Source organism: Stegostoma tigrinum, chromosome 10 (assembly GCF_030684315.1).
Source record: "Stegostoma tigrinum isolate sSteTig4 chromosome 10, sSteTig4.hap1, whole genome shotgun sequence".
Lineage (NCBI taxonomy): Eukaryota > Metazoa > Chordata > Chondrichthyes > Orectolobiformes > Stegostomatidae > Stegostoma > Stegostoma tigrinum.
The window spans coordinates 46,278,397-46,293,452 of record NC_081363.1 but is presented as its reverse complement, the minus strand read 5'-3'; the positions used below and the strand labels follow the sequence as shown (position 1 = coordinate 46,293,452).

The 15,056-nt window shown below is 39.3% G+C and overlaps 1 protein-coding gene across 9 annotated transcripts in view; it reads left to right on the top strand.

The window, feature by feature from the left end:
* fermt2 (FERM domain containing kindlin 2) overlaps positions 1-14,701 on the top strand; it is a 146,526-nt gene extending 131,825 nt beyond the window's left edge. For 6 of the 9 annotated variants that reach the window (XM_048537515.2, XM_048537508.2, XM_048537509.2 and 3 more), the window contains 4 exons: positions 2,033-2,053; positions 2,588-2,712; positions 12,356-12,497; positions 13,341-14,700. In XM_048537515.2, the coding sequence (XP_048393472.2) occupies positions 2,033-2,053; positions 2,588-2,712; positions 12,356-12,497; positions 13,341-13,514 (462 nt within the window). In that variant the 3' untranslated portion in view covers positions 13,515-14,700. Of the gene's footprint in view, positions 1-2,032; positions 2,054-2,587; positions 2,713-12,355; positions 12,498-13,340 lie in introns of all 9 variants that reach the window. The other 3 variants (XM_048537516.2, XM_048537514.2, XM_059649158.1) reach the window with 2 other exon arrangements.
* Positions 14,702-15,056: the final 355 nt, after the last annotated feature.

The window sequence follows — 15,056 nt, the reverse complement described above, 5'->3', positions numbered from 1 at the left end:
GTACACAATACTCCAAGTGCGGCCGCACCAGAGTTTTCTACAGCTTCACCATAACCTCTTGGTTCCGGAACTCGATCCCTCTATTAATAAAAGTTAAAACACTGTATGCCGCCTTAACAGCCCTGTCAACCTGGGTGGCAACTTTCAAGGATCTATCTACATGGACGCCGAGATCTCTCTGCTCATCTACACTGCTAAGAATCTTACCATTAGCCCTGTACTTTGCCTTCCGGTTACTCCTACCAAAGTGCATCACCTCACACTTGCCTGCATTAAACTCCATTTGCCACCTCTCAGCCCAGCTCTGCAGCTTATCTATGTCTCTTTGCAACCTACAGCATCCTTCGTCACTATCCACAACTCCACCGACCTTAGTGTCGTCTGCAAATTTACTAACCCATCCTTCTACGCCCTCATCCAGGTCATTTATAAAAAAAACAAACAGCAGTGGACCCAACACCGAACCTTGCGGTACGCCACTAGTAACTGGTCTCCAGGATGAACATTTCCCATCAACTACCACCCTTTCAGCAAGCCAATTTCTGATCCAAACTGCTATATCTCCCACAATTCCATTCCTCCGCATTTCATACGTAGCCTATTGTGGGGAGCCTTATCGAACGCCTTCCTGAAATCCATATACACCACATCAAGCGGTTTACTCTCATCTACCTGTTTGGCCACCTTCTCAAAGAACTCCAATAAGGTTTGTGAGGCATGACCTTCCCTTCACAAAACCGTGCTGACTATCCCTAATCAATTTAGTCTTTTATAGATGATTATAAACCCTATCCCTTATAACCTTTTCCAACACTTTACAAACAACTGACGTAAGGCTCACTGGTGCCAAATCTGCTATACTTCTTGCATTTGTCTTTTTCAGATTTCCAGCATCCACTTTTTTATTGCTTTTCTAAATTAAAGTTTCCCATACCTGGCATTATTGTTTCTTAATAAGAAAATCTGAAATAAATGCAAAGTTTTCAAGCCCTGGCAGTGTCTGTTGACTGTTCTAACATTTTAGTTTGTGACCCTGCCTGATGCTGTTTATAAACTTACCATTCATGTTGTTGGACATTTCCACTTGTACTTTCTTTGAATAATCACCTTGAGCGGAACCTCATGTCGCACTGCTTGTGTGCAATATTCCTTGATGACTCAGAAAATATCCTTCTCAAATATATTGCCTCATATTATCCACATTTAATTGCAAATGGATCCATGCAACGAATTCCACTGGTAGCCGTAAAATCTTCAAGAGTCTCAGCACTATTGGCCAAAGCTCTTGTTTCTGGATAATCCTCAAATTTTGAAATTGTATTTTTGACATCCAAAGTCACGTATGTATACTCTTAGGGAAGGAAGGTCTACAAAGCAAAGTGCCATTTATTTTCAAGGTCAAATGTGAACTATATTCTCATTTACAGAATATTAATCACTTGTGCTTTCCATGAGATGTGTGTAAGGCCTTAGTATATTTTTAGCTAAAAATATACTTACAAAGAAACTATTTTTGTATTCCTAAAGTCAATAATTCAGAAAGACATGTGAAGAGCACATGGCAGACATTAGTTCTTTCTTATTTGATATGTAAATGTGCTACCATATTTGAGTTTACTCATTTAATTCCAGTAATTGTTTTCTAAAAGTTTAATTATTATTTTACTCTGTTCTTAAACTTAGTTATGTAGTTTAAACCAGTGCAGACATTTTAGTTTAATACACCTTTTGCAAATAGTACATTTATGGTACATACGTCCCAAAACAAAAAAAGTGTTAACTACTTGGGAATTGAAGAGTATTCTCAATAGAAAATTTATGTTGATATTTTTTCATTGGATTCTTTTTGCATTGAGTGTTTATCATTTCATCTTTATAGAAGTTGCAGAAATATTAGAAATTCATTTTGTTTTTCCCTGAGTGGGTGGGAGGCAGATGGATGGGTGTGAAAAGCTGTTTAAGCGCTTTTGTTGCCTTATTCTCACTGCATTTTCTTTCAACTTCCTTTCCCTCTTCATGCTGCCCTCTTCAGCCAGGCTATGTAAGGGATTTGGTAAGTGGACAGTTCAGTCACTGTGATGGGATGAATGTTTTCGTGTTATGTATGTGGGTTTCTTTGTGTGTCAGAAATGTTAAATGTCAATATTGAAGTGAAAACCTCCACTGGATGCAAAGTGGCAAATAATGGAAAATCAGTAAATGAGAATATTGCAAGCTTAGTCTTTAAAAAATCTGGCACTGAAGAATTGATATTAAAGTGTGTTCAGTCCTTGACATTAACATGTCTTGGAGGAAATGAATTCTGAGATAAAAGATGTTAATATAAGTGTAAGACCTGTTTACGTGAATTCACAGCTGCCAGTTTGGTTGACCTGTGATCATGTGACAGTGGATGTTTTTTCTGGTTGTGAATGTTCTCTTTTTAAAAGAAAGAAAACTAACTTTTTTTAGACCTAGACGTGTCCATGTTTCTAACCTTATCACTCGGGTTTTTGCCATTCCTTCTTTCTGCTTGGTGTTCAGTGCTGTTCGGATATCCATAGCTAAGAAAATTAATGATTTATAATTTTGTATTTTTTTTTTCTAGATCTCTGCTAGAATCCTTGAGGCCCATCAGAATGTAGCTCAGATGAGTCTCATTGAAGCGAAGATGAGGTTTATCCAGGCTTGGCAGTCACTTCCTGAATTTGGTATCACACACTTCATTGCAAGGTAATGGTGTTTAAACCTGTAACACATTTGTAAATTATGTGTATAACAATCTGAATGCTTCCATTCATAGAACATAGAACAGTACAGCTCATGATGTTGTGCCAAACTTTTACCCTAAACCTAAGGTCTCTCTAACCTCCACCCCTACCTTATACTGCCATCCATATGCCTGTCTAATAGCCGCTTAATGCCCCTAATGAGGCCAACTCCACAACCCTCTCCAGCAATGCATTCCACGCCCTTAACACTGAGTAGAGAATCTATCTCTGACATCTCCGCTGTATCTACCTCCACATACTTTAAATCTATGCCCTCCTCGTAATAGCTACCTCCACCCTGGGAAGAAGTCTCTGGCTGTCATGTTTCAAACTTTGAATGCTTGCAATTATTTGTAACTTTTCATTAAAAGACTTGTACCAACCGTTGGCAGCCATTGAAATTTCCATTATATCGATTTTTAAATAAGCCATGTTTCTTGTGCTATGATGTGTCATCAACTAAAGAGAAGTTTTCTTCAGAGGATAGGATGCGGCTAGAGCTTTAGTGTATCCTTAAAGTTGCCTTTTATTCAAGGAAAATTTGGAACTTGACTGGCTCTGTTTCAATAATAACATTAGCTGAATACATTCCAATGATTTCAATAAATATATTACAGATTTCTTTTCCTTCCCCTACCTTCATTGACCCCAAGTAATCTGTCCCGTCCTCTGTGGGTCATGAGTCTGTAGCTGCTGTGAGGCCACATTCACCAGTTACGTCAGAAAACATTTTATATAATCTCCTATTTGACAAATATGTAACTATCTTACCAAGTTGCCAGATGTTTTTGCAAATTATTCGATGACATTGAGATATGGAAGCTTTGGAAAGGCTGCAGAGGAGATTTACTAGGATGTTGCCTGGTCTGGAAGGAAGGTCTTACGAGGAAAGGCTGAGGGACTTGAGGCTGTTTTCGTTAGAGAGAAGAAGGTTGAGAGGTGACTTAATTGAAACATATAAAATAATCAGTGGGTTAGATAGGGTGGATAGGGAGACCCTTTTTCCTAGGACGGTGACGGCGAGCACAAGCGGCTTTAAATTGAGGAGTGAAAGATATAGGACAGATGTCAGAGGTAGTTTCTTTACTCAGAGTAGTAAGGGAATGGAACGCTTTGTCTGCAACGGTAGTAGATTCGCCAACTTTAGGTACACTTAAGTCGTCTTTGGATAAGCATATGGACGTACATGGAATAGTGTGGGTTAGATGGGCTTGAGATCGGTACGACAGGTTGGCACAACATTGAGGGCTGAAGGGCCTGTACTGTGCTTTAATGTTCTATGTTCTATTATTTAAATTCCTGCCTGCCACAAGATAGTGGTAAACTGTTGGCATATACCAGGCGATGACATCCATTGCTCACATGGCATTTAGTTGCTCTGGACAGAAAATTGGAAGGGTATGGATTTTGATTGTATTCATTGCAGTTTCTAATCTGTAGGTTCAAATTCAAATACAGTCCCTGAGAGGATAAATGAAAGCTACATATGTCCATGGCATCTATTCCATATTTCCGATGTGCTTAAGAACATACAAACACAAACATGTGAATAAAGTACGGGATAGGCTATTCAGTCTCTTGAACCTACTCCACTATTTAATTACAACATGGATAACCTGATTGCAGCATCACATCCACATTCTTGCCAATCTCTGATAATCTTCCAACCACACCCCCCACATGAATCTACCTGCCTTTGCCTTAAAAATATTCAAAGACTGCTTGAATTGCCTTTTCTGAAAGGCAGCTCCAAAGACAAGTGGCCTTCGGTGAGAAAATAATTTGCCTCATCTCTTTGGAAGTATTGGATGCATTGGCTGTCATCTTCCTAAATTATATAGACCCTGGTGCAGTTCCTACAGATTGGAGCATGGGAAATGTAGCTGCACTATTTTAAAAAAAGGAGATGGGGAGAAGAAGCAATTTACAGACCAATAGAAGACTTGATAACAGAACATTTGAAATTATGGGTTTATGATAGGCAAATGATCCTTGACAAATCTAGTGGGGTTCCTTGAGGATGTAACTCACTGAATAGATAAGGGAGAGAAAGTGAGTAGAGTCTATTTAAATTTTCTGAATTCTCTTGCTAATGTCTTAAGAGGTTAGTGGGCAGAGTTTTTTTTTAAAGCAGTTGGTTTTGGGGGTAATATATTGCATCAAGAATATCTTGACAGACAAGGAAACAGAGTGGGAATAAATGGGGCTTTTTCCAACAAGAATCAGTGTTTGGGCCCCAGTTAGTCACAATATATATGACCCAGATGAGGGAACCAAATGTAATCTTTCCAGTTTGCTGATGACACACAACTTGGCAGAATTGTGCACTGTGAGGAGGGTGCAAGGAGGCTTCAAGTTGGTTTAAGCACATTGAGTGGGCAAACGTTTGGCAGATGCTGTACAGCTTGGCTAAATGTGCAGTTATACACTGCGGCATGAGAAACAGAAAGAAAGAGCATTACATAAATAGTGATATTGACAACTATGGATGTACAATGGGATCACGGTGTCCTTATACACCAGCCAATGAAATTAATGGTAAAATTGTCATAATCTTACCAGACCATAGGGCTGCGCTCTCATTAGAGAAGTTAGCGATTGTTTAACCGGAGGGTCAGGTGAGGGGCGAGGTTGAAAAGGGGCATCCTTCAAGGTAACGGCAGTTAGTGCTGAATGAAACTCATACTTTTGGCATCACTGTATTGCAAACCAGCTGTCCAGCCAACCAAGCTAACTGACATCCCCAGTGAAAGTAGACAGGTGCAGCAAGCAAGTAACAAAGCAGTGTTATATCGGCCTTCATGGCAAGAGATTTGAGTTCTGAAATAGGAATGTCTTACACTAGTAATACTAGTAATGGTGAGACCATGCCTGAAGTATTGTGTGCAACTTTGATCTCTTTACATAAGAAAGGATACTTAACGTAGAGGGATTGCATTGGAAGTTTACTAGGTTGATAATGGAGATTGCAGGACTGTCTAATGAGCAATTGATTAGACTGGACCTGTTCTCACTCAAGTTTAAAAGGATGAGAAGGCATCTGACTGAAACATATAAAATGTGACCAGACCTTAACCATGCAGATGCAGAGAGGATGATTTCTGCAGCTGGGGAGTCTAAAACCAGGGGCCACAGTCTTGGGTTAAGGGGTAGACCATTTAGCACTGAGATAAGGAAATATTTCCTCACCCAAAGGATAGTGAACCGGTGATATTCTCTACCACAGAAGCCTGTGGAGGGCAAATCTGAAAAGGATGGATAATTTTTTACATTTTAAGGCATCAATAGAGATCACGTGTAAATGGGAAATTGGCCTTGAGAGAAGAGGATCAGCCATGATCAATTTGAACGCCAGAGTAGGCTCATAGGGCTGAACGGCCAATTCTTGCTATTTTATTGTGTTTTTTTATGGACCAGACCAAATCCCCTTCAAATATATCCAGGAGGTAGGATCTGTTTATTTTATTTAAATACAAATATAAGGAACTGTTTTTCAGATTTAATTCAGTTGCTTACACTGCTTGGCTTTAAGCAAAACAAACTTTATTCCAACCCTGTAGTTAAAATACAAACAAAATTAAGAAGAATTGGTATAACTTTAAATCTATTGGAAAACTTAACAAAATAATAGATTATTTACAACTAAACCACAGCATCTGTTATCCGTTTGGGCAGAAATTAGAAATTCTAGGAGGAAAAAGTCACTGATAGGCATAGTCTATAGGCCAACAAATAATAACATCACATTGGGGTGGGCAATAAACAAAGAAGTAACTAATGCCTGTAAAAATGGTACAACAATTATCATGGGGGATTTTAATCTACATGCAGATTGGTTGAACCAGCTCGGTAAAGGTAGCCTTTAGGGTGAGTGCCTAAGAAGGACTGGGTGCCTATCAAATTGAAAGAGTAGGCATACAAAGTGGCCAAAAACAGCATGAAATTAGAAAATTCGGAAACCATTAAAGGTCAACAGGAAGCTACAAAAAGAGCTATAAAGAAAAGTAAGATAGAACATGAGAAAAAACTAGTGCAGCATATAAAGACAGATAGCAAACTTTTCTATAAATGTATAAAACGAAAAAGACTGGCTAAAGTAAACGTTGGCCCTTTAGAGGATGAGAAGGGGAATTTAGTTATGGGATATGATGAAATGGCTGAGGCATTGAACAGGTATTTTGTATCGGTCTTCACAATGGAGGACACTAATGACATGCCAGTAATTGACAAAGAGATGAAGGTAGGTGAGGACCTGGAAACAATCATTATTACAGAAGAGGTAGTGTTGGGCAAGCTAATGGAGCTAAGGATTGATAAGTCTCCAGCCCCTGATGGAATGCATTCTAGGGTACTAAAAGATAGCGGGAGAAATAGCAGGTGCAGTGGCAGTAATTTTCCAAAATTGGCTGGACTCTGGGGCAGTCCCAGCAAATTGGCAAATGCACATGTGACGCCGCTGTTTAAAAAGGAAGGTAGACAAAAGATTGGGAATTATAGACCAGTTAGTTTAACCTCTGTAGTGGGGCAGAAGTTCGAGTCAAGTATCAAGGAAGAAATAGCAAGACATCGTGATGGAAATTGTCCCGTTGGACAGCTGCAGCACGGGTTCATGACGGGCCGGTCATGCTTGACAAATCTTTTGGAATACTGTGAAGACATTATGAGCAAGGTGGACAGTGGGGATCCAGTGGATGTGGTGTACCTAGATTTTCCAAAAGGCCTTCGACACGGTACTGCACAAGAGGCTGCTGCATAAGATGAGGATGCATGGTATTAGGGATAAAGTATTAGCATTGATAGAAGATTGGTTGACTAACAGGAAGCAAAGAGTGGGGATAAATGAGTGCTATTCTGGCTGACAATCAGTGACTAGTGTGCCTTAGGGATCAGTGTTGGGACTGCAGCTATTTACAATTTATATAAATGATTTGGAGTTGGGGACCATGTGTAGGGTGTCAAAGTTTGCAGATAACACTAAGATGAGTGGTAGAGCAAAGTGTGCAGAGAACTGTGAAACTTTGCAGAGTAATGTAGATACATTGAGTGAGTGGGCAAAGGTCTGGCAGATGGAATACAATGTAAATAAATACCAAGTCATTCATTTTGGTAGGAGTAATAGTAAGAAGGATTATTACTTGAATGGTAAAAAGTTGCAGCATGCTGCTATGCAGAGGGACCTGGTTGTCCTTGTGCAGGAACCACAGAAGGTTGATATGCAGGTACAACAAGCAATTAGGAAGGCAAATGGAATTTTGTCCTTCGCAGCTAAAGGGATTGAGTTTAAAAGCAGAGGTTATGTTGCAGCTGTACCAGATGCTGGTGAGGCCACACCTGGAGTACTGTGTGCAGTTTTGGTCTCCTTACTCGAGAAAGGATATATCGGCACTGGAGGGGGTGCAAAGCAGGTTGATTCTGGACTTGACGGGGGTTGCCTTATGAGGAGAGACTGAGTAGATTGGGATTATATTCATTGGAATTCAGAAGATTGAGGGGGGGGATCTTATCTGTTTCCTTCATAATGGTATATGTTTCTATAACATAGAAGTAGAGAGGATGTTTCCACTGACAAGTGAAGCTAGGACAAGGGGGCATAGCCACAAGGTTAGAGGGAACAGATTTAGGACTGAATTGAGAAGGACCTTCTACACCTAGAGGGTTGTTAATCTATGGAATTCCTTGCCCAGTGAAGTAGTTGGCACGAAAGTAAACGTTTTTAAAGCTAACCTAGACTATTTTTTAAACAATTAAGGAATACGGTGAGAGCGCTGGTAAATGGATCTGAGTCCATGAAAAAATCAGTCATGATTTTATTGAATGGCAGAGCAGGCTTGAAGGGCTGGACGGCCTACTCCTGCTCCTAGTTCTTATGTTCTAATCCCATAAATACGCCCTTGGCAAAGGCAAAGTTAGTAAAACATTGTCTCATGTGTGATTCAGGCAGTAGAGAGAGAACCCAAGCTTTTAATTATAGCAGAGAGAGAGAGAGAGAGAGAGAGAGATAGCAGCTTCCACCACTAGCTTCAAAACAACTACTGAAAGCTAAACTAAAATCCTGATTCTGTGGGAGCCTGACTCCACCCATTCATGCTGCTTCCATTGTTCGAACCTTAAATAACAACACAAGGCCTCATACGCTATTTATTGGCTTGGAAGAGTTAGCTTATCAGCCATGGATCAAGACCTCTCTTGGGGGAAGAAAAAAGTACAGAATATACTACATAAAGCCGTTGTATCATTACAGTTTTAAATGAGCGACTCATCATTTTGAAAGTGACTCCTATTACTAGATTCTCCCAAAAGATGAAACATATCCACACCTACCCTTTCAGAATCCTTAATGTTTCAGTCAAGTCATCTGTTAATCTTGTAAACTTCAGCAGATACATAGCTAGCCTTCTCAACATTTCCTCATAAAACAACCCAACTACTCCAGGAATCAAAGATAACAAATTATGAAGCTGGATGAACACAGCAGGCCAAGCAGCATCTCAGGAGCACAAAAGCTGATGTTTCGGGCCGAGATCCTTCATCAGAGAAGGGGATGGGGAGAGGGTTCTGAAATAAATAGGGAGAGAGGGGGAGGTGGACCGAAGATGGATAGAGGAGAAGATAGGTGGAGAGGAGAGTGTAGGTGGGGAGGGGATAGGTCAGGCCAGGGAGGACGGACAAGTCAAGGAGGGGGGAGGAGGTTGGTAGATGGGAAATGGAGGTGCAGCTTGAGGTGGGGGGGGGGGGTTAGGTGAGAGGAAGAACAGGTTAGGGAGGCAGGGACGATCTGGGCTGGTTTTGTGATGCAGTGGGGGGAGGGGACGAGCTGGGCAGGTTTTGGGATGCTGTGGGGGGAGGGGGAGATTTTGAAGCTTGTGAAGTTCACATTGATACCATTGGGCTGCAGAGTTCCCAAGCGGAATAGGAGTTGCCGTTCCTGCAACCTTCGGGTGGCATCATTGTAGCACTGCAGGAGGCCCATGATGGATATGTCATCTGAGGAATGGGAGGGGGGAGTTAAAATGGTTTGCGACTGGGAGGTGCAGTTGTTTATTGCGAACCGAGCGGAAGTATTCTGCAAAGCGGTCCCCAAGCCTCCGCTTGGTTTCCCCAATGTAGAGGAAGCCGCACCGGGTACAGTGGATACAATAAACTACATTGGCAGTTGTGCAAGTGAACATCTGCTTAATATGGAAAGTCATCTTGGGGCCTGGGATGGGGGTGAGGGAGGAGGTGTGGGGGGCAAGTGTAGCACTTCCTGCGGTTGCAGGGGAAGGTGCCAGGTGTGGTGGGATTGGAGGTGTGTGTGGAGCGGACAAGGGAGTCACGGAGAGAGTGGTCTCTCCAGAAAGCAGACAAGGGTGGGGATGGAAAAATGTCTTGGGTGGTGGTGTCGGATTGTAGATGGCGGAAGGTCAGAGGATGATGCGTTGTATCCGGAGGTTGGTGGGGTGGTATGTGATGATGAGGGGGATTCTCTTAGGGCAGTTATTGCGGGGGTGATGTGTTGCGGGAAATGTGGGAGACACTGCCAAGAGCGTTCTTGACCACTGCGGGGGTGGGGGGATGTTGTGGTCCTTGAAGAACGCGGACATCTGGGATGTGCGGGAGTGGAATGCCTCATCTCGGGAGCAGTGCTCCTGAGATGCTGCTTGGCCTGCTGTGTTCATCCAGCTTCACACTTTGTTATCTTGGATTCTCCAGCATCTGTAGTTCCCATTATCTCTACTCCAGGAATCAGTCTGGTAAACCATCTGCAAACGGTTTCCAGCACATTTACATGCTTCTTCAATGAGGAGACCAGTTCAATACACATTATTCCAAATTTAGTCTCATCAGAGCCCTGAACAGCTAAAGCATAACTTTCGTATGTTTTATATTCAATGTTCCTCCCAATAACTGATGTAGTAGTTTCTCTAGTTATTTCCTGTACCTTCATATTTTTACAGCCTTTTTTCTAATTCATGCAACAGAATACCCAATTGCCTCCAGACCTCACTGCAATTTCTCATCATTTAGCTAATATGCTTTTTTATTATATCTGCCAAAATGGACAATTTCACATTTCCCCAAATATACTGTCCAGTAAGTTGTGACTTGCATTGGCCTAGACCTGGAAATATAATATATTTTGTTGTTACACAATTATGCCACAAGTTTTTGAGAAATATGCAGAGATTTTACCTCTATAGCCATTAGATCATCAATAAATTGAGTAATGGAAATTATTGTTTCTTTACTGTTGATAAAGTTATAATCCTCCTTAGGTGGTCAGACAGTCAACCTACTTGTCAACCCGTCCTTCTTTTAACATGCTTCAGAAGCAGATTGTCTTTACTTGGAGTGCCAGTATTTTGTTTTCCAAAGTTGCATCAGAAAGGTCAGCAATGCAGGCAGAAACCAAAAATGAAACACTTAAGTACATATTTGAGAGATACATCCTGTGGAAATTCCCTGGAGTGTTGCTTAGCTGTTTTGAATACAGTAATTGCTGTCATTCATACTCTAGGCTGAAAAGTGAATGATGTTTGTTTTATACATGGCTGCAATGTTATATCTGAAGTTGTGGCTGATTTCGATTTCTTTTAGATTGAATCCCTACAGTGTGGAAACAGGATATTTTGGCCCAACAAATCCACACTGACTCTGAGTATCCCACCCAGAGACACTCCCCTACCCTATCCATCTAACCCTGCATTTCCCACTGCTAATCCACCTAATTTAAACATCCCTGGACACTAGTGGCAATTTAGCACGGTCAATCCACCTAACCCGCACATATTGACACTGTGGAGAGGAAACCGTAGCACCCAGAGGAAACCCATGCAGACATGGGGCAACTATGCAAATTCCACAGTCGCCCAACACTGGGCTCAAACCCAGATCTCTGGGGCTGAGGGGCTGCAGGGCTAACCACTGAGCCACCGTGCTGCCCCTAGTGGCTTGGAATGAAATTTAATATTTAAAAGTTCAACACTGACTATCAAATGGGCCTTTTGAAACCTCATTTAAATATGAGAAAATCTGTTCACAGAAATACCTTTTTGCAATTAGTCTTATTCTTTGGACTAGGATACTGTGTAGAATCGCTGCTACTTCAGCAGCCAAACCTGTTGAGTGAACTGGTGTCTACTTGACACTGGTCATTACGATTTTCTTTCAAAAGAACTGTTCATTTTTATCAAAAGTAGTTTTATTGTTTAAAATGGTTGGTTATGTTGTATTTTGATCTTGTACAAGCAATTTTAATTTTGAACAATCTGTTATAAAAAATTTGATCTTTTAAATTTGGATTTTCTTAAACAGACCAGATATTTAAAAATTAATTTAAGAACTTCTGCTGTGTGATCACTTGCATACCTGGGAACTTGTAGGTCACTTTTTATGGGCTTGGCATCTTGCTGAAATGTTCGATGCAAATAAATGTGAAATGAAAAGTTTTTTTTTCAAAGAATAATTTGTAACATCCGTTAAATAGATTGTTGTACTTTTAGTTTGTTGCAATATATAGCATTCGTGAAGAATGTATTGAATGTTTTGTTTATTAAGAAATAATATTTGCTGCCATCTGTTGAATTTTCCTATAAAAATGGTATAAAATATATGTTGCAATTTAGATTTCAAGGAAGTAAGAAAGATGATCTGATTGGCATAACCTACAATAGATTGATCAGGATGGATTCGAGCACAGGAGATGCAATCAAGACGTGGAGGTTCAGCAACATGAAACAGTGGAACGTAAATTGGGAGATCAAAATGGTATGATTTAATTAGAATTGCACTGAATCCTTTGCATTTTAAAGAAACTCGGCAACTTAAGTTATTATAATTTGGATGTTATCACAATGTGAATTTCGTATTGTTAATATTAATCAGTGGTTTTGTAAGACAAGCAACCGAGTCGGACATCATGTAGAAGTAATAAAATCAAAATTGAAATATCTCTTTACAAGTTTTAATTTCAGATGAACCAAACACATTAAAAAGTACAAATTATTATAAATTCTAATCAGTTATTAGTTACATCGTTAGAATATATAGAGCATATGGGATGGGAATAATTTGTTTTAAGAACATTTATAACTGATCTTGCAACCTTTATTGTTGAGGTGCAGGAAACAGAAAACTTCAGGAAACGGGGAACAAATTCTAATCCTTCCAATATTTTACGCTTGGTTCTCTCCTATCATTGCCCTTAAGTAGATCTACATTTTGCACAACTCATCAGTTAATTTTCCAATGTACAGCTTACAAAATGATGATTTAGTATCAAACAGCAAGTGGATTAAAATAACATTTTCGTATGAGACAAGTTCATTTCTTGGTGCACCTTTTCCCTAAATAAAACTTGTTAAAGGATGGGCAGTTATTTGAAAAAAATGGCATTGAGTATCAGTATTCAATAAAAATTGTAAAGCATGTTTATTTTTAAAAAAAGGCAACAAATCTGCTGCAAAAGGAAGCTTCAGTGATTTCTTTCTTGGGACTCCTATAGGTGGAAATTCATATTTTACGTTCGTTGTTTTACTTGACATATTGGAGAGAGGAAGGTATGTTATACTGGTGGATCATAGAAAATGTAACGCATTTATTTGTGTTTAGGTGACTGTCGAATTTGCTGATGACGTTCGGCTTTCTTTTATCTGTGGAGATATTGACTGCAAGATAGTTCATGAGTTCATTGGTGGTTACATTTTCTTGTCGACACGAGCTAAAGACCAGAATGAAAGCTTGGATGAAGATATGTTCTTTAAGCTTACCAGTGGTTGGATGTGACAGCAAATCATTGAAAAATATATCCAGGCCGTTAAAATGCCTTTGTAAGAAATGAGTGCTGTTACTCAACATATGCTGCTTATTCCAGCAAGCGCCTCGTACTGTAATCTTTTACCATGGACTTTTGTTTTAGTTACCAGATTAGTTAACACTGTATGTGCACTAACAGTAACCAGCTAGTTTTGGAAATGGCATGATCTCTCCTTCTGACACACAACTTTAGAGACCCCTTGTTGGAAATCTATTTCAAAATTTGCCTTGAAACAAGCCATATAATATGATCTGTAAGCTATCTCTCAAAGTATAATGTCAAGTGCAGTAAAACAATATGTAGAATGTTAACAAACTCTTCGATATTGTTTGTAAATTCTAAAATAAAAAAGCAAAACTCCCCAACGCAAATCCAGGACTACTACAGATACTTTGGAAATGAAGGTAGTTTTGTTTGGGAATACAAAAAAAAAAGCTCATTGTTTTAGCTTGCTTACCTGAATGTCTGGTTATTAGTTTCATTAACATTGTTCTTTATATTGCCAACTTTTTTTTTTACACTTCATAGTATTATTTGAAGCCGTTTTAATCACCAGCATTAGTTACCTCCTTGTTTTTCTTAAAATATAAAATCTTTCCAGTACATTATGAAGTAATTCTATATGAAGTATTTGTTTTTTTCATGTAACTAATGTAAAAACACAAGTTTTATATAATTGTACAGTTTTTAAACTATAGCATCACAGATCAGTTACAGAATGTGCTTACAATATATTCAGTTTTGATGTGCTTTTGCAGGCATACGTAGGTAACACTAAAAGTTTAATAGAAGAAAATTAATTTTTTGAGTCTTGCTTAATTATATCATGTTTCATTGTAACAGCTAGTTGAAATTGTGCCACCAACTCCTATGTGGAGCATAACATTAATTTTGAAAACATGTATAAATGCATTTATTTTAAATAAAAGTTAAGCCTTTTATTTAAAATGTCCCTTTTACTATCAATTTAAAAATAAAATTTTGTTTGTGGGAGATATGCAGTGACATTAGTCTTGTGCAAGTTGCTCACTGGGACAATAAATGTGTCTATTTTCCAGCTGAATTGTTGTAGAGTGCTAATATAGCAGAGAAAACTACCCCTGTCAACCCTGTCTGCATACACAAGTCCTTCCTAACAGCAAATAACTGAGCTATGTTGATAACCTCTGGTGGAAATGTTTAAATGAATGTTTCTAGGTGAAGGTAGGAATGTGAAGAAGCTCATGCAATGAGAAAAAATGGTTTGACATAATTTATTTTTTAAAAAATTAATGTTACTGAATTATAGCAAATTGAAACAATCCAAACTAGTGGTGGGAGAAAAAGCCATAATATCAAGTATCTTTATAAAATTCACATAAAAGTAATATCTTGGAACTTTTAAATTAAAAGAAAGTGCTATAAATATCTAAAAAATAAGTGAAAAATAAGGTGAACGGGCAGAACTTCATTGAAATAGATCTGCTTCTGATCTAGGGTCAGGAACCTGTTTGTCTCGGAGGTGAGTTTTA